This window comes from Amyelois transitella, chromosome 7, assembly GCF_032362555.1.
Source record: "Amyelois transitella isolate CPQ chromosome 7, ilAmyTran1.1, whole genome shotgun sequence".
Taxonomy (NCBI): Eukaryota; Metazoa; Arthropoda; class Insecta; order Lepidoptera; family Pyralidae; genus Amyelois; species Amyelois transitella.
In genome coordinates this window covers 12,314,863-12,334,962 of record NC_083510.1, presented here as the reverse complement: position 1 = coordinate 12,334,962, position 20,100 = coordinate 12,314,863, and the positions used below count along the sequence as shown (strand labels likewise).

Genomic DNA, 20,100 nt, shown 5'->3' with positions numbered 1-20,100 from the left:
TCAGGTCAAGAGTACCCGAAACCGCCGAGCTTGCATGAAGAGAGTTTTGAATGTGGATGAAGCGAAGGAAGTATGCAGAGATCGTGGCAAGTGGAAAGAAGTAGTCTCTGCCTACCCCTCTGGGAAAGAGGCGTGATTTTATGTACGTATGTATGTATGTATGCCTTAAAATACACGATATAGAACGACAACCATTAAAGAAATAGCTGTGTGAAACCAAAAGCAAACGCATAAATGTAATCAAATGCACGTAATAATCATGTCTAGCAAACAAATACACAAAATTTTTAAATAACCATCGTTATTATAAAGCATAAAGGTACATTATAGCTTGTATGTACTGAACATAATGATATTATTTGATACGTGTTAGGTATTTTTTGATGGCTAGATAAACCAGTATTCATTATGATCCGAGGCAAACAAAATTGACTATTTGTGCAAGTGAATTGGTTGTAATATGACGAATTGTTATTTTTTTGGTTTATTTCTGATTGCTGTAGTGATGGTAACGTTTTCATTCTATTAAGCATTTTGTTTTACTTATGTTTTTATTATTTTTTCCTTAGTCAATTTTAACACCTATGTGTATTCCTTAATATTGTTCAGTTATACCAATTGATCTGGGAACAGGTCAAGATCTACTGAAAAATAAGACATTTTCATTTTTCAAGCGTGAAAATGTTATTTCAAACCTAATTGTGCTTTAGAACTTCATAACTTGAACTTTCTAACTACATACATATCATCACGTCTCCCTTGCGGGGTGGACAGAGCCAACAGTCTTGAAAAGACTGAAAAGCCATGTTTAGCTGTTTCGCTCAATGTTAAGATTGAGATTCAAATTGAGACAGGTTGCTAGGCCATTGCCTAAAAGAAGACTCCCAAATATATAAGCCAATCCCTTAGTCGCCTTTTACGACATCCATGCGAAAGAGACGGAATAGTCCTATTATTTTTTTAATCGGTGCCGGGAACCACACGGCACCTCGATTTACATAAATATATAAATAAAGATGTCTAATTTCCACTATTGTTTCAGGGACTGAAAGTGATACCACAAAGAGTTGAAGTGATAAAGACGAATTCAAAATATCTGAAAAACTTCAGCGCGTACGTTCGTAGACACAGCAAAGATTCCATTTACTACATAGACATATCGGGGGAGAGTTTGTGTATCATGGATAACAATATCACGGTGAGTAGGTATATACATACCTACATAAAGTCAAATATGCCGTGTGGTTACCGGCACCAATAAAAAAAAAGAATAGGACCACTCCATCTCGTTCCCATGGATGTCGTAAAAGGCGACTAAAGGATAGGCTTATAAACTTGGGATCCTTCTTTTAGGCGATGGGCTAGCAACCCGTCACTATTTGAATCTCAATTCTAATATTAAGCCGAACATCTGAACGAGGCCTGTCAGCCTTTTCGGAACTGTTGGCTCTGTCTACCCCGTAGGGGATGGGACGTGATCATATGTATGAATGTATGTACGTACATACAAACCTACATAAAGTCACACCTCTGACTTGTCAGAGACTCAATCTTTACACTTCCCTGCATACTATATCTTTAGTTTCATCCACATTCATAACTCTCTTCATGCAAGCTCGTTTTTACTCTCTCTCTCTTTACTTCTCTCGTCTCTTTTACCTTATAGAGTGTGCTGAATTTTCGATAAATAAACATTTGGTGATTTCGTCAATTTGATGCTTAATAGGCCACTCGCCTTTACCGTAATGATAGACAAGGAGGCATGTACTGAGGTACCGTTTATAAAAAAAAATCTTTCTATAGACCAAATGATATTAAAAAAAATTTGGCAACTTGTATTAAAAAAATAAACAAATTCTATTAGTGTCGGGAACCATACGGCACTTATAAAATTTGTTTAAAAGAATAGTACCACTCCATCTCTTTCCCATGGATGTCGTAAAAGGCGACTAAGGGATAGGCTTACAAACGTGGGACTCTTCTTTAAGCGAAGGGTTAGCAACCTGTCACTATTTGAAACTCAATTCTATCTTGAAGCCAAATAGCTGAACGTGGCCCTATCAGTCGTTTCAAGACTGTTAGGTCTGTCTACTCCGCAAGGGATATAGACGTGATTATATGTATGTATGTAAAATAAACAAACAAACGTTTTTTTAAGCTCTTTTCACTTTCATTACAGATGTCAATAGATTTTTTCGAAGTGCTGAGTGGCCGGTTCGTGCCCCTGCCGTTCCGTCTCGAGTTCAAACTGTGCGATTTCCTTTTAAAAGATCTGTTTCTAGGACAATCTGTCAGGAAGCAACTTGGAGAAAATATGACGTGTCCATTGAAAGTAGTAAGAGTTTTTCTTTAAAGAAATATCTTTATGTGATAATATCTATACTATACTAATATTATAAAGCTGAAGAGTTTGTTTTCTTTGTTTGTTTGTTTGTTTAAACGCGCTAATCTCAGAAACTACTGAACCGATTTGAATAATTCTTTCACTGTTAGATAGTTTATTTATCGAGGAAGGCTATAGACTACATATCCCGGATTTCCTACGGGAAACGTCAACAATGCAGGTGAAAGTTGAATGAGTCGGCCATCTGCGAGCTTTCCACGCGAACGCTGCGCAAACCAACAAAGATATAGTAAAACAATGTACTAAAGATGTGAAGTACTCATTTTTTGCCACAAAAAAGTCCGCGAGAGCTTATATCTATCTCTTAAGGTTTACTTACAATAACCACTTTTATGTTCATTTTTTAAGATTATTTTTCATTATAAACATAAGTTATTTTGAAATAAATTTTCTTTAATTCAGTATTAATCCTTATCCAAATAAATATGTTTATTACTATCGGCTTTTCATGTAGACTAAAATTGTCATTTAGAATATATAAATCAGACGAATAGGTTTTGAGATATAGTCGTTATAAGCAATTTGCAGCGAAACATTTAATACGGCGAACCAGCGTTCTTTCTAATACGAGTGACCGCCTGCAAAAATAAATAATGATGCCCAAAATAACTATTCCACGCGGACGAAGTCGCGGGCACAGCTAGTCATTAATAGTGTCGGCCTCTGTGGCGCAGCAATACGTTTGTCTATGTCACAGGTCCTGGGTTCGAATCCCGACTAAGTCATCACGATGAGAAACGAACTTTCTCTGATTGGTCTAGGTCTTGGATGTTAATCTATATAACTAAGTACTTATTTATTATAAAATTTAGTACCGTTGAGTTGGTATCTCGTAACACAAGTCTCCAACTTACTTCGAGGCTAACTCAATCTGTGTAAGTTTTCCCGTATAAGAATATTTATTTATTAGTTTTTAAAGGTTAAAAAAAGCCAAAACCATGCAAGCTCAAATTATTCCTATTCACTTATGCCTTGAAAATCTTATCTATCGGGGAACAAAGAAACTGGGAGGAAATCCCTTATTTTAGCAGTTATAAAATAATAGACTTTATACCTAATTATTTGAGACAGTCATAGAAATCGTATTGAAATCATAAGTTTTTATACTCATTCACTGTTTTTAATGTAGACAATGTCCAAGATTTAGATTTGAGAGATCTACATTTGTAAATTGACGTCCGGTGAAATGCTACAGTGTAGTTTGTTCCGCCGCTGCTTCTACACATGCTCTTTGGAAGCGGTAGTACATACAATTAGTATTAAGTTATGTGACGTCAATTAGTGATACCTTGTATCCAATTTTGAGAATAAATCTATTTTATTCTAAACTAGCTGTCCCGGCAAACGTTGTTTTGCCATATAAGTAATTTCTAGTTAAAAATAAATGTTAAGGGTGGACAACCCTTAACACTTAGGGGTATGAAAAATAGATGTTAGCCGATTCTCAGACCTACTGAATATGCATGCAAAATTTGGTTAAAATCGGGAAAACGGAGACAAACATTGTGACACGAGAATTTTATATATAAGAAGATATATTTTTTTTCCAGGGGAAATATGAACATAACAGTTTGTCTTTCGACGAAATGGACTTCCCCTTCGACATTCCCTTCACTTACCAGGGTTATGAGACCATGGGCTGTCTCCACTACAAATGGTTCGTCACAGATACTAAAGACATTGTATTGTTTCTGAGATTCCACTATAAAATCATACAGAAACCGAGGAATAAGTCTTAATTATACTTGAAGTGGTTTATTTCATTGTATTTTTATGGTTCACTCTATAATCCGTAAAATCCAGTATACATGAAAATGTTTTTTTTTATAAAATTTTATATGTTAATGGAATAAAATAGATCCATTTTTATATTGAGATAAATTATTTAACTATTTATATATTTTTATGTTCATGATCTCATATCTTTTGTCTATGAATCATCATCTTCCGGGCGTTTCTCATCCCTGGAGCGGACCCTGGACGTTCAGCTATTTGGCTTAATGATAGAATTGTTATTCAAATAGTGACAGGTTGCTAGCCCATCGCCTAAAAAAGGATCCCAAGTTTGTAAGCCTATCCGTTAGTCGCCTTTTACGACATCCATGGGAAAGAGATGGGATGGGCCTATTCTTTTTTGTATTGGTGCCGGGAACCACACGACTCTCTCTGATCTTAATGACATCTTTTGAAGACTGTTGCCTCTGTCCACCTCGCAAGGTATATAGACACGATAATATGAATGTATGACTCCTATATTACAGTGCGGGGAATCACACGGCTAATTTATTTTAATCATTTTATATAGCCAATTCAGACAAATTGCATAGGTATGACGAATTTTCTTCATCATTAATAGATCATTGTCACTGAGCGTAATGATTTGGAACGTCAAAACAAATTAGACTAATAGAAAGATGATTTCATATCATTTGAGTATGATTTGTAATTGCTTTCATATATTTTGACGGCCTCTGTGGCGCAGCGGTATTACGCTTGTCTGTGACACTGAGGTTCTAATTTCGAGTAATGATAGAATTTATGATAGAATTGAGATTCAAATAGTGACGATAGGTTGCTAGCCAATCGCCTAAAAGAAGAATCACAAGCTTATAAGTCTATCCTTTAGTCGCCTTTTACGAATGGGAAAGAGATGCAGTGGTCCAATTCTTTTTTCATCGGCGCCAGAGACTAAATCAAAGATGTTTTATCATTAATCAAATGTTATCTTTATCCAATTTCCATAGGCGTAAAAGAATCATCGTATCTGAACAATGTAGCAATCACTTCATCAGGAATACCGCAGTTTCCGACCGGCCTATCGCATCAATCTCGTTTTATTTTCGCATCCGTCCACTTCATCCGACCAACGGCAAAAAACTGGCTAAGTGCGAGTCGGCCTCCCGCACGAAGGGTTCCGTTCCATTAATAACTTATAGTTTTGTGAGAAAACAAAGTATTTTTGAAGTTACCGCTACTTAATAAATACATATTCTGTGAATTTCGAGCAATAAAAAACACGTTTGTTGCATGGCAACTCATTCTTCATATATACATCTATATTTAATTCTTGTTTTTATTTTTGGTTGTTGTAGCAATAACATATGTTACTATTGACGGCCTCTGTGCCGCAGCGGTAGTACGCTTGTCTGTGACAACTGAGGTCCCGGGTTCGAATCCCGGTCAGGGCATGATGAGAAAAGAACTTTTTCTGATTGGCTTGGGTCTTGGATGTTTATCTATATTAGTATTTATTAAAAAATTATAGTATCGTTGAGTTAGCATCTCGTAACACAAGTCTCGAACTTACTTCGAGGCAAACTCAATCTGTGTAATTTGTCTCGTATACAATTATATTTATTTATTTATTTGTAAAAAAATTCAGTTGTCTATCTATCGGTTCATGAGATTCAGTCTGAAGGCAGACAGACGGACTTCGAAGTGTCAGTAATATGTTCTACCTTTCGGGCATGGAACCACGGCATGGCACCACAGCGGAACGTGGCTTTTCAGCCTTTTCAACACTACCGGCTCTGTCTTCCCCGCAAGGGATATAGACGTGACTATTTGTATATAGAATTAAGAAACCCTAAAATGGTCGAAACCAAAGTATCACTCGATCGCTCGCTATATTTTTCAAAGCTTTCTGTTTTTATCCTACTTGACTTCTAATGTGGTGAATTCATACATGAACAATTGGGCTCTGGAGTGTTTCTTGGTGGGGGGAGAGTGGGGGAAGGGAGAGGAAGGGGGGGTGTTTTTCTTCTTTTACAACATTTCGTGGGGGAGGGTCGTCGGCGGGTGTCTTTAAGACAGGGTCGCCTCTTTTGGTTTAATGCTTAAGAATATGTATGAGGTGGTGTAAGATTATATTTTTTTGTTTGTTTGTCTAGTAATTAAAGCGCGGAAAACTATTTAATTCTTTTTTTTTAAGACAACGATCCAAAACCATGTTTGATTCGCAAATATAAATTAGCATCGTTAAAAATGGATTTTATGAGCTAACTTAATTCTCAAATTAATTGATCAAATTAAGGACATCCTGGTAAAGGGTCGGGTCAAGAGTACCCGAAACCGCCGAGCTTGCATGAAGGAAGGAAAAAAAGGAAGGAATGAATGTGGATGAAGCGAAGGAAGTATGCAGAGATCGTGGCAAGTGGAAAGATGTAGTATGTATGTATGTATGTATGAGCTAACTTCAAAGACGTCATGAACCCATACCCAATTGCCAAACATGTATGAAATTTTAACATTAACCTAAGACTACGTTAATAAAGTCACGATTAAAAGAATACTTATTAAGCTTACAGAAAGTGGCCTTTACATTTGACCTATTATTTTCACCATTCATATTTATCACATTTTACTTATATTTTTGGAACGTATTTCGGCCATCCCTGTTCACAGGGAGTTCCCGGAGGCGGCCACCACGCCCAGCCCGTTATATACCAGTGTAAACCGATACATACAGCTATATACCCGACTCAGCCTCTCGTAGGATCTTGCCAACTCCAATTACTCAAAGATATAATACAGTCGGTGTCTGAGAATACTTGTGAAAGCTTGAAAAATATACTGGAATATCGTCAGAAGGTTGTTCAAGTTTTGTTATCAATTGGAGTTTATGTAAGACTAGAGGCCGCTGCGACTTCGTCCGCGTGGAATCAATCCCACGGAGATCCGGAATAAAAAGTAGCCTATATGTTATGGGTCTTCAGCTACCTACATACCAAATTTCGTTGTAATCGGTTCAGTAGTTTTTGTGTGAATAAGTAACAAACATCCATGCTGACATACTTACAAACTTTCTGCATTTATAATATTAGTAGGATGACCGATGACTTAAGAATAATATAAATAAAATACATACATATAGGCACGTTCATATCCCCCGCGGGGAAGACAGAGCTAGCAGTCTCGAAAAGACTGAGAAGCCACGCAAACACTAAATGTAGTTGTCTTTTCTTTTTCCTTTTGGTGCCGGGAATCACAGGGCACCTATTTTTGGCCTTAAATCTATGGCATCTAATCTCAAATCTTCTACCTTCTTCTTCTTTCTATCTAAATTCTTCTCCTAGCGTTTCTCCCGGTAACATCCTCACTTTTCTCGAAAGGTATATTGTAATTAGAAATAACAAATATCTATATTTTATTTATTTTCAATCATTGTAACATGATTCGAAACATCCGAAATAAAATAAAGGTACATACGTTATGTGCGCGTTTAACACCAGCATTACTTATACATAGTATTTATTCTACACACAAACTCATGTCCCACAAACAATACCCCACAAATCGGAGAGAAAACGAATAAATTCGAGTACCTACCTCAGCTATAAAGCTCTTCCTGGCTGTCACATAAAATTAATTAAATACAGCTCGTATGCCCAATTACTTAGCGGCGATATAAAAGTGGACGGCGATGGAGGCGGCGATTGGCGTCGGGTCAAAGTTTCCACAATGAGACACATGTCGCCTGTCACAGTTAACAACTTGGTAACTGACATTTTTTTATGTGTTCTTCCTCCTGTCGTTAGTTCCTCTTTATCTAAGTTGGTAGTCGAATCGGTAAGGTGAGCGTTTAAATTGCGTGATCCGCAGAAAGGCACAGGTTCGAATTCCACCTCGGTCATGTATCGATGTCTATTTTTGAAGTTATGTACACTAGTTTGAATACTAACCGATGCTCTTACGGTGAGGGAGAACAGCGTGAGGAAACCTGCACATTCAGGCGACTGGGTCTGTAACCATGATCGATCCAATACGGGTTAGGTTCCCCTGCAAAGGTTGCGGAGGTCAGATGGGAGTCGCTTCGTGTAAAAACCTGACTCACCAGAGATAAGAAGAAGATTTTTTCCTGGCTTTAGTCCCACACACACATACACACTACAAACAGTACATACAAACATAATAACGTCTAAATACCTTGCGGGTAGACAGAGCAAATAGTCTTGAAACTGATAAGCCACGCTCAGAAATTTGGCATAATTTCAAGATTCAAATAGTGACAGGTTGCAATCCCCATAGCAAAGCTTACAAACATAAGCCTATCCCTTAGTCGCCTTTTACAAAATCCACGGGAAGGAGATGGTGTGTTTCTATTATTTTTTCTATTAGTGCCGGGCACCACACGGCATAAATATTTTTGCCTCAAATTTATTTATATACAACTCGCTCGTTCAAAAAAAATTTACCTACCAAAAAGCATGCCACATACAGTGTCTTCAACTCAAGCAGTACCAACGAAAATTCAGCGCGTTTCAGTCGGTCTGTGAAGGCGGTGTTAGTGGCATGAATAATCATGAAACCTCAGGTCTCGTTATTCTGCGGCCGCGCAGTTTGTGTGGTAACCGCTGCAGTCTGCTGGTTTAAAATATATCTTTTTACACGTTTATAGGTAAATTAAATTTACTGTGTGGTGCTTTGTAGTTGGCGACCTCTGTGGCGCAGTGGTGCTTGTCTATGACACAGTAGGTCCTCAGTTCGAATCCCGGCGAGGGCATGTTGAATCTTGCAAATTGACGTCCGTTAAAAATGTTGTAGTGTAGTTTGTTCCGCCGCTTCTTCTAGACATGCACTTTGGAAGCGGTATTAGATATAATTAGATTTAAAATATGTGACGTCAATTTTAATAGTAAATCTTTTCGATTCTAACTGTATTAAGTACTAAAAGTTCAGATTTCCATAAATTTCATGTACCTATTTAATTTGCTTACTTTAAAAAAGTTTTCTACTTACTTAAAGTAAAATATCTGCCAATTTTACTTATGCCAACATTACATAAACTGTATATACATATGTATATGTATCTATATCATTTGCTAACAAATAAATTGATTTCACTAAAGATTGATTCATATCCAAAAAGCATCAGAAACTTTACCAAAGTTGCAATCTGATGTAAATTATCAGCATGAACTAACTAACCCTTACTCGACTCTTCCCAAAGTTCCCGTAAGTGAGGCAAACTCGCGGGCAACTGTCTGTCAACGTCCCGGCCTGTGTCAAATGGCTTTGGACAAAAACTACCTCATTAGCATAGTCTGCTGGGAGTTCTGCGAGGTCAGATTTTGGACATGGATGTAGTAATATTTTTGACAAGTTATGTATTTTATTTATTTACTAGAGGCCGCCCGCGACTTCGTCCGCATGGAAACCCTATCAATCCCGCGGGAACTCTGGGATAAAAAGTAGCCTATGTGTTATTCTGGGTCTTCAGCTACCTACATACCAAATTTCATGGTAATCGGTTCAGTAGTTTTTGCGTGAAAGAGTAACAAACATCCATACAAACTTTCGCCTTTATAATAGTAGTAGGATTTGTTTCAAAATTGCCGAGTGGTTCCCGGCACCAATACGAAAAAAGAGTAGGACCACTTTATCTCTTTCCCATGGATGTCGTAAAAGGCGACTAAGGGATAGGCTTAAAAACTTAGAATACTTTTCAGTGATGGGCTAGCAACCTTTAATTATTAACATCTCAATACTATCATTAATTATCAGCTGTCCGTGGCACATCAGTTTTTTAAGACCGCTGGCTCCGTCTACCCCGCAAGGGATGAGGTTCCTATTCTGCTTTTCAATAAGTGCCGGGAACCACACGGCACCAATATATTATAACTACGTGCAATAAAGGGAATGGAATCTCAATTCTATCATTAAGGCAAACAAATAGCTAAACGTGGCCATTCAGTCTTTTCAAGACTATTGGCTCTGTCTACCCCGCAAGGGAAGACGTGACCATATGTATGTATGTATGTAATAAAGGGAATTCATTGATTCCTAATAAAATCCAGGTTCCTCCATCACATCTTCGTAGCTCCGAGCCCCAAAAGTAACAAAGGTGAACAGTAAAAAGCGTCTTCTTGCCCCTGACTTAGACAGGGCACTTATCATAAGTTGCCCGTGATAAATCGACACTGGCGACATCTTTCGCGTCTGTTAGTTATTGTCCCCTTATGTAAAGAACTGCAAAATTTATTCGGCAACCGATCCGTTTTATATTAAACCTTATGCGACTGGGAATAAGGTTGGATAAGACAGCTGGAGAATTTGTAAGTTCAGAAAAGCTTGCAGATATATTGTAGCTAGTCTCAAGTAATGGCCGTGGTTATGTCGACTTTATGATAAATTTGTGACTTAATTACGTCTGCTCTTAAATGTTTTTGTGACTGTTATCTCTCGTTTGTGCAGCAATAACATATTGATTAGTAAATAAATAGGATATAATTCAATAACCGTGTGCCGTGAGGTTCCCGGCACCAATAGAAAAAAGAATAGGACCACTCCATCTCTCACTCCCATGGATGTCGTAAAAGGCGACTAAGGCGTAGGCTTATAAACTTGGGATTCTTCTTTAGGCGATCGGCTAGCGACCTGTCACTAGGTATTTGAATCTCAATTCTATCTGAAAGCCACATAGCTGAACGTGGCCTATTAGTCTTTACAAGACTGTTGGCTCTGTCTACCCCGCAAGGGATATAGACGTGATTATATGTATGTATAATTCAATAACAATGGGAATAAATTTCAGTTGGCGGCCATTCGTCACGGCGCGAGTGTAATCAATCTTTCAAGTTCTCTTATGCCATTATTTAGTTCCACCGTTCGCTCATAGATGGCGTTCACCTCATTTATTATGCATACTGATGGCCCCGGCGTAATGAGTGAGGTTTTCTTACGAAAATTTTGGCAACAGTTCGAGATTAGCAGAAAGAATGGCCTGATAAAGGGAATGGCAGTGGTTTAGTCTCGGTTAATTCTGTTGTAATTTAATTCGTGACTTGCGTTAGGAATTGTTATATCAAAAACTAATACCTACATTGGTATTGGCGGTTAAGTTACATGGTATTAAATAATATATATTTAAACGGATATGATTTTATAAAATACATTTAATGTAGGAATCAGTTGTTACATATAAATACATTTTACAAAAAATTAAGCGCTGCTTCAACACAAGAAATAAGAGTTATTTTATTAAGTATATAATTTACGTCTTTTATTCCTGAATTAAAATCGACATGACACAGGAATGATGTAAAGAACATATATACCTACTAGAGGCCGCCCGCGACTTAGTACGCGGGGAATCAATCCCGCGGGAATTCTGGGATAAAAGTAGACTATATGTTATTCTTGGTCTTTAGCTACTTACAAATTTCATCGTAATCGGTTAAGTAGTTTTTGCGTGAAAGCGTAACAAACATCCAAACTGACATCCTGACATACTCACAAACTTTCGCATTTATAGATAATATTAGTAGGATTATGTTAAGAGGAAGAATTAAGCAGGTTGTCTACGGTAAGATACCAGATTAATCTAAAGATGTAATCTCTGCCTACCCCTCCAGTAAATAGACGTGATGTATCATTATATCTCTTTTTCATTTGTCGTGATAATGTATAAAGAAATAAACATGTTTGTACCATAAAAAACACGAATTCAGATACATATAAAAATTAAGTTTATTTATTTATTTAATGTTAGATATGTAATTGAGAAGTTCATGTACGTTGTGTTATTTCAAATAAATCTTTCATTCATTCATTCAGTTTCAAATAGCCATCGAGGGGGGAAAGATATACAGTAACAATATTTACACATCATCGGCTGAGAGGATAGACGGACGGACGGTCAAAGCGATTTTAATGTTTCATAATGTGATGTGTAGGCGCGTGCGGCAAATGTATGCGAATATAAATGGGGTCTTTGATGCTGACTTCAAGATGCATTTATGTACTTTGATCGTTTCTTGTAAAACTTGTATTATTAAGATACATACATACATATCTATACATATAATAAAATAGTAAAAATATTTTGTCTGTACATTTAATATTTTGACGGAAACGGATAGAGATTTTTTTACATTTTTTGTCTGTCTGCCTGTATCTGACCGTATGATCAAGATTCAACTCGAAATTTACGCGGACGAAGTCGCGGGCAACAGCTAGTATATAATAAAGTACTTATTTGTTACAGGGAAGACAGAACCCATAGTCTTGAAAATGCTGAAAGGTCACATTCAGCTGTATGACTTAATGATGGAATTGAGATTCAAATTGTTACAGGTTGCTAGCCCATCACCTGAATCTCAAGTTCATTAGCTTTTCCCTTAATTGACTATTACAATATACGCTGTGTCTGGTAGCTAAGCAATAAAATAATGAGAGCCAACTGATTCTTTTCTTGTTTTCAAAATTCTAACAAACTTTTAAAGTAATGGGTTAGCAACATACATATATACATATAATCACGCCTATATCCAACCAACAACAGAGCCAACAGTCTTAAAAAGACTGATAGGGCACTTTCAGCTATTTGGCTATTATTTTTTGTATTGGTGCCGGGAACCACACGGCAGGAATTAGCAACCTTTCCCTATTTAAATCTCAATTGTCTTATTCAAATCCAGTTTAAACAAAATAAAATCTTTTAAAATAATGAAATTCGATTGAAATGGACTATAAATAAGAGCAAAAAATTGAATAGGTACTTAGTTACCTACTTCAAAAATATTGACCAAACCTTTTCTATTACCGCGATCCCAAAGGGCGAATGCCCCAATAAAAATTCTTACAATACGTTACGTAAACAAAAGGAGTCAATGCTTGATAAATTACTGCCGTGGACCAATCCATCTTGTTTCCAAATTAGAGAACTTGGTCCCCCCGCACACTTTATATGCACCCTGCCCTGGCCGGTGGCCAGAGAGAAAAATAAACCAAATTTATAGATTCCGACCATAGAGTTGGTGCAGCTATCTCTGGGTACTGTAGAACCCGCTTAAAATTTCTTTCTGTGTTTGTTAAATAAATTTTGAAGCGTCGTAAGGATGTTAAAATACCAAGAATTTATATTTTTTTCTGTCGTTAATTTCCGTGTGAAAATTATAGTCGTTAAGTTCAAATTGTATTATTAATGAAAAAGAAAATCTCAGAAATCATATTCTCTGACGAGGAAAGACGCAAATGTAAAAAATTATATGCCAAGTTTTAATATTAAATAAATCTAGATAGACATTCTTGTCTCAAATCTAAATTTTATATCCGTTGTATTTGATTGATTCATTTCTTTTTAATATGAATATGTTTTACTTACATAAAAAAATCATTGATAGTTTGAAAAGTTAAAATTAAATTAATCTAATTTTTTTTTATTTACTGAGTGTTATATTGAAACGGCACGGATTTTAATCAAATTTCATATTTATTATAATATACATGTAATTTGAAGCATAAATAATATCCAAATGAGATAAATGCGTGTTTTTAAATTGTATGTACATGACCGAAATCACAGATAGCAGCTAGTTTGGAATAATTAAACAACGTATTAAAAAAAGAAAAACTTTGAGAATTGATACCTAATAAAAAATGAAGAACGCTCTCCACGGTCACTCTAAGACATCGTCGGACTTGAATGCCCGTTATGTTTTATTGTTATTGCCAGCCTTTTATTTTATCAATACGCCATTTTTCTACGGTATATTGATAAAAATACCCGGGGTGGATAGTGGCGATGAAATTTTATTTCATAATTTGTATGTAGAATAGATATTATTCAAAATGGACACATATCAATATATTAGGTTTCCAGAAAAAAATACTTTTGTTTTATAGCCAGCCAGTATTATGTATGGATACTTTGTTTTTCAATCCCTGCTGGAAAACTTAACTATTTGCATAAAACTTATTCATTTTTTTTTGTTATTGTGTTTTGAAAATTGATATTATACATTTTTTATTAAATAAAGTGGCAAACAACTTATTTGGCAACAATAAATATAACTTATTTTCAAGAAATATATTTTTAAAAGGTTAATTTAATGGAGGCATACAACTCACTACAAAAGCGTTATCGCATTTTTTGAGACATTTTAACGTTAACTGGACCTTTTAATTTATTTTATACAAATTACATTGCATTTCGATGGGTGAAAAATTAATTTTAGATTTCTTGTCATTGCAAGTTTCATCAACCCCGTAAGGTAGCCAGACGTGATCGTACGACTGTAAATCTGTAACTAATTACCCCGTAATGAACAGGCAATCGCAGCAACAGTAATCCGCCTCTTATCTTACGCGCTAATGTCCGCCATTTGCATTTCTGTGCAAAAAGCGCGCGAATTTTACCAACTCTTTTGGGTTACCAGTATGGAGATTTTATTTTTATTTATATAAAATATATTACGTCATTTTTATTATAGCAGAGTTAAAATTTGATTATAGCATGATGCTCACAAATACATTATTCAATCCATATTTATTATTTGAAAACAAGCGATAGATATTATTAAAATTCAACTTAAAAGCATTTTTTTTAATTTCTTCTGCTTATTTGAAAATTATAAGAATATATTAATTACATGTAAGAAGAATAATTATTAAATGAGAAGATAGAAGTTTTCATTTGACTTTACTACAGACAGGCTTTTAAGAAAATGTTGATAATTTCTTATGGTGTGTGGCAAGAAATACATAGTAAGCAACTGAGAAAAACAAAAATATATATTTTTTTGTTCTTGCAACCCCAAAACGAATTAGTAAGAATTAACAAAAAGCGTTACAGTAGTCCCAAGAAACTTGGAATCAAAGGCTTCGCTAATTGCCGAGATATGGAAATGCGCCGGCGACCTCTAGTGGGGAGTGGCCGAAGCTTACACTGCGACTTCTCCGATTCTTAATTTGATTTTAATTTCGGTTTCAAATTTCTTTTTTTATAATCACATTTTAAAATTATAAATTATAACGCTGCGAAAGCAATTTATGGAAAAAATATCCAAATATGAAATATATTTCAAAAAACATTAATTAGGTACAATGGATAGCTCAAATAAAATAAAAATAAATTTTACTTGCATAGATTCGAAAATGGAACACACAGAAGAACTTTCACAATTAATTACTTCACTCCCAACTCCACAAATTGACAGGCCGACGTCGCCCGGGAAATTTTTAATTTTGAATATATTACTGTAATTTTAAAACTTTCTGTTTGTCTGTGCGTCCGATCCGCTTTTTTTAAGTCTCCATTTGTTAATTTTCTCGACGGCTTCATAATATATTCAGACAGAGTCTAAATTGAAAAGTTTTGACGTTTCAAAGATAAATATAGATTTTTGATTATAATAATGGACATATAAAGAGGGTGAAAAAATGCATAAAATTGGAGTGTCTTAATTAAAAGGTTTGTAAACTTTTCAGGTAACTTATTTGTTCTAAAATTCATGCAGATTTCAGACTTAATTTGATACTAGAAGATATGCTTCAGAAAAGTTGAGACGAACAACATTAACTTTACAAATAATTTTACAAATTTTGCTTTAAAAACACGGACTTTTGGACTAAGTTCGAGGGATGTACATCAGAAACCTCAGTATTATTTCCGTTACACGTAGCTGTAACGTAACGATGTTGAGTCAGTTGTATTTACACTCCAATCCATGAAATATTTCATTTATTGCATATTATTTAGTGTTTTGCGTGCGCGATTTAGTGTACTATCTGTGTTAATGACGTTTGAAATGTCGCCATAAACTCTTCGCTGCTATTGGCTGAGCGTGTCGCGTTCTCACTGTGATTGGCTGATGTCACGTGACGTAAGTAAAGTCGCTATAAGACTATTAGCTTCATATCTTTCTTGTCGTATAGTTTTTCAGTGCTTCTATCTATCATTATTGCCGTGTGGTTCTCGGCACCAATGAAAAAAAGAATAGGAACACTGCATCTCTTTCCCATGGATGTTGTAAATGGCGACTAAGATAGGCTTACAAACTTGGGATTCTTTTTTTAAGCGATGAGCTAGCAACCTGTCATTATTTGAATCTCAATTCCATCATTGAGCCAAATAGCTGAACGTGGCCATTCACTCTTTTGAAGACTGTTGGCTCTGTACCCCGCAAGGGATATAGACGTGACCGTATGTATGTATGTATCTATCATTATCTAAATAGGAAAGCGATAGTATTCGTGACATACTAGCAACAGCGGGTGGGTAAAAAAAAAACGAATTATCAGCCCACATCGGCAATGCCGCGATACGCGATCGGGCTGCATAAATTTGCATTCATTTCATAACCGCTGGTATAAAATTAGACGCACATGGGCCGCTCTCAAACCGTTGTTTTTAATATTTCTGTTTTTTTTTTTTTTTAGACTTTCCCAACGGTCCGTGCGCCGTTTTGTTTCAATTATTTCCTGTATTTTTTGAGCTGTGTTTGTTGTTTTTGAGAGGTGAAGTGATTGTCATTGCGTTTGTTGTAGCTAGGTTATTAGCTTAGGTCCTCCTAGTAGTTAGGTTATTGCTATCACTACATAGTTTAAAGAATAGTATGGGCCGTGTGGTTCCCGGCACCAATCCGAAAAGGAATAGGAGAAAGACGAGATGGAGTGGCCATGTCGTTCCCATGGATATCGTAAAAGGCGACTAAGGGATAGGCTTATAAACTTGGGATTCTTCTTTTAGGCGATGGGCTAGCAATCTTTCATTATTTGAATAAAAGTTCTTTCATTATGCCAAACGGCTGAATATGGTCTATCAGTCTTTTCAAGTCTGTTGGCTCTGTCTACCCGGCGTGGCATATAGACGTGATTATATGTAGATGTAGGTATGTATGTACGTAGTAAAAAGCAAAATCGCTTACAGTATCTGTTTGTATGCTTTGATCTTTGAAACAACACAACGGATTTTTATGCATTTTTGAAATAGATAGAGTGATTTTATATGTATAAATGCTATTCGTGCAAAGTCGGGTGGGCCGCTAGTTATTTTTATAAGATTTTTTTGATATTGAAGTTGACGAAAGCCGTGTGGTTCCCGGCACCAATAAAAAAAAGAATAGGACCACTCCATCTTTTTCCCATGGATGTCGTAAAAGGCGACTAAGGGATAGGCTTACAAACTTGGGATTCTTTTTTAGGCGAATCTCAATTCTATTGTTAAGCCAAATAGTTGAACGTGGCCATTCAGTCTTTTCAAGACTGTTGGCTCTGTCTACCCCGCAAGGGAGACAGACGTGACCATATGTATGTACGAAAGTCAATGAAGCAAAAGAAGTATGCAATGATCGTTTAAAAAATGTAGTCTCTTCTTATTGATCTACATAAATTAAGATTTAGATGTGTTAGGTAGGTATATTTGTTATGTCAATATATTAAGAATTTTATTTATAAATTTGTAACAATGCGAAGTCTGTGTACATATAAATTACTAAAATAAAACGTATTATTGCATTGAATAAAGTTTAAAATTATGGACAAAAAATTAATACCTACATCAATCAATCTTTAAAGTTACCCGCTACCCGATAAGAGAGGGCGCTACTATAACGAAAACAATTCATAATGAATCAATAAACAATGAATAAATTACTTGTATGTTAATATTTAGTTTGAGTTTGAAGACCTAGAGATGAAACTAGAGGGCGCGGCAGACCACCACAGCGCCAGGTGGACGAGATCCGACGGCACGGAGACCGAAGCTGGATAAGACGGGCACAAGATTCCTAAGAGTAAAATAACAGGGAAGAGGCTTTGAGGATCCAAGACTGAATCCTCAAAAGGCCACCATAATGATGATGATTACGTTTATATCCCTTGCGGGGTAGACAGAGCCAACAGTCTTGAAATAGGCCACGTTCAGCTGTTTGACTTATTGATAATATTCAAATAGTGACAGATTGCTAGCCCATAGCTCGAAATAAGAAGTCCCAAGTTTGCAAGCCTTTCCCTTGGTCGGCTTTACGACATCCTAGGAAAAGAGTGGTCCTATTCTTTTTTCTATTTCACGTCAACAGCTATCTTTGTTATGTCATGTATATTATAAAGGTAATCACAACTTTTACATTACAATAAGCATTACATAAAAAAGAAAAGGAATATTAAAATATCTGAGCATTTATGGGTGTTTTCAAGCAAACATGAGCTTGCAAAGCAAAAGACAAAAAACTACAATGATACACACATACATACATATTATCACGTCTATATCCCATGCGGGGTAGACAGAGCCAACAGTCTTAAAAAGGCTGATAGCGGTTGCGGCTTAATGATAGAATTGAGATTCAAATAGTGAGTCTAGCCTGTCGCCGATAAAAGGAATCTCAAGTTTATAATCCCTTAGTCGCCTTTTACAACATCCACGGGAAAGAGATGGAGTGGTACTATTCTTTTTTCTATTGCTTTTTAAATTTACCTAAACCTGTCACATTTAGAAAGAAATTTTCCCAAAATCCAGTAAAGATTACAAATCCGGATCTCCGACATTTTCAAACTACGTAAGTACCTACCTATCCAGTGCATTCGTTAGGAGGGGTCCCACTTATAAATATGCATGAGCAACGAAATAGCCATATGACGGCGGCTCATGGGAATCGGGGGGACCTTATCTGATAAGGAATATCGAGATTGAGGAAGGAGATAGGTGTGTCTAGTGCTAATTCTTGCTAGCTAAGATGTCTAGGCCTAAGTTAATGGCATTTTCGAGTCTACGTTATGATAAAAAGTATGCGTGTGCGCGTGGAGGAAATTGTCAAGTTGTAAATAATATAGCTATACTAATATTATAAAGCTGAAGAGTTTGTTTGTTTGTTTACATACATATCACGTCACGTCTATATCCCTTGCCGGGTAGACAGATCCAACAGTCTTGAAAAGACAGGCTACATTCAGCTTTTTTGGCTCGATGATAGAATTGAGATTCAAATAGTAGTGACAGGTTGCCAGCCCATCGCCTAAAAAAAGAATCCAAAGTTTGTAAGCCTATCCTTAGTCGCCTTTTACAACATCCATGGGAAAGAGATGGAGTGATCCTATTTTTTTTTTGTATTGGTGCCGGGAACCACACGGTACTTTTGACATTGTCTTGACATAATTTTTACAGTGTGTACATATCTCAATTAATCTATATTTATTTGACATAGTATCTATAGAGTAGAATTTTCGTTGAACTTTCGTGCCGGGCACCATACTTAAGTAAAACATAGGTACATACATACATACATAAAAATCACGCCTCTTTCCCGGAGGGGTAGGCAGAGACTACCTCTTTCCACTTGCCACGATCTCTGCATACTTCCTTCGCTTCATCCACATTCATAACTCTCTTCATGCAAGCTCGGCGGTTTCGGGAACTTTTGACCTGACCCTTTACCAGGACGTCCTTCATTTGATCAAGAAACGTTCGTCTAGGTCTTCCCACTCCGACCTTTCCCTCCACATTAAGTAAAACTTTGAAAAGCAAGTAAGAAATATATACATATATGTTTAAAATGTATGAAATTTAATAGATAAGGTACCTACCACACTGACCGCATGTATGACGTCACAATTTACCCTAAAGCAAGTTTAGGAGATACGGTGCGCAGGCGCATCCAATGGGACACCACCCTTCCCGGACACGGTCCGGTGGCAAGCGAGGGTGCCCGTATATATACACATTTTGGACGTATGTATATGGAAGTAATTAAGTCGGTTTGTTTGTCATTTCGTATTTCATATGTTTGATTTTTTTTAAAGGAATAAGTACCTACCTAAGCAACTTTTGAAATGCGTACAAATATACATATAAGCTCATCTCTATCCCGTGCGGGGTAGACAGAGCTAACAGTCTTAAAAACACTGATCGGCCACGTTCAGATGTTTGGCTTAATGATAGAATTGAGATTCAAATAGTGAAGTAGGTACCTTAAATA

At 36.3% G+C, this 20,100-nt stretch overlaps 1 protein-coding gene across 1 annotated transcript; it reads left to right on the top strand.

The window, feature by feature from the left end:
• Positions 1-449: 449 nt before the first annotated feature.
• Positions 450-4,143, top strand: LOC132901922 (uncharacterized). The gene is made up of 4 exons (XM_060945153.1): positions 450-508; positions 1,043-1,198; positions 2,180-2,335; positions 3,955-4,143. The coding sequence occupies exons 1-4, from the start codon at positions 461-463 to the stop codon at positions 4,141-4,143; spliced, it is 549 nt and encodes a 182-aa protein (XP_060801136.1). The 5' UTR covers positions 450-460.
• Positions 4,144-20,100: the final 15,957 nt, after the last annotated feature.

Bases quoted from the DNA above. Each gene is read 5' to 3' on its own strand.
- LOC132901922 (XM_060945153.1), top strand. From the start codon at position 461: ATGACGAATTGTTATTTTTTTGGTTTATTTCTGATTGCTGTAGTGATG. The intron at 509-1,042 runs GTAACGTTTTCA...CTATTGTTTCAG, and splicing joins TTCTGATTGCTGTAGTGATG to GGACTGAAAGTGATACCACA. The intron at 2,336-3,954 runs GTAAGAGTTTTT...TTTTTTTTCCAG, and splicing joins TGACGTGTCCATTGAAAGTA to GGGAAATATGAACATAACAG.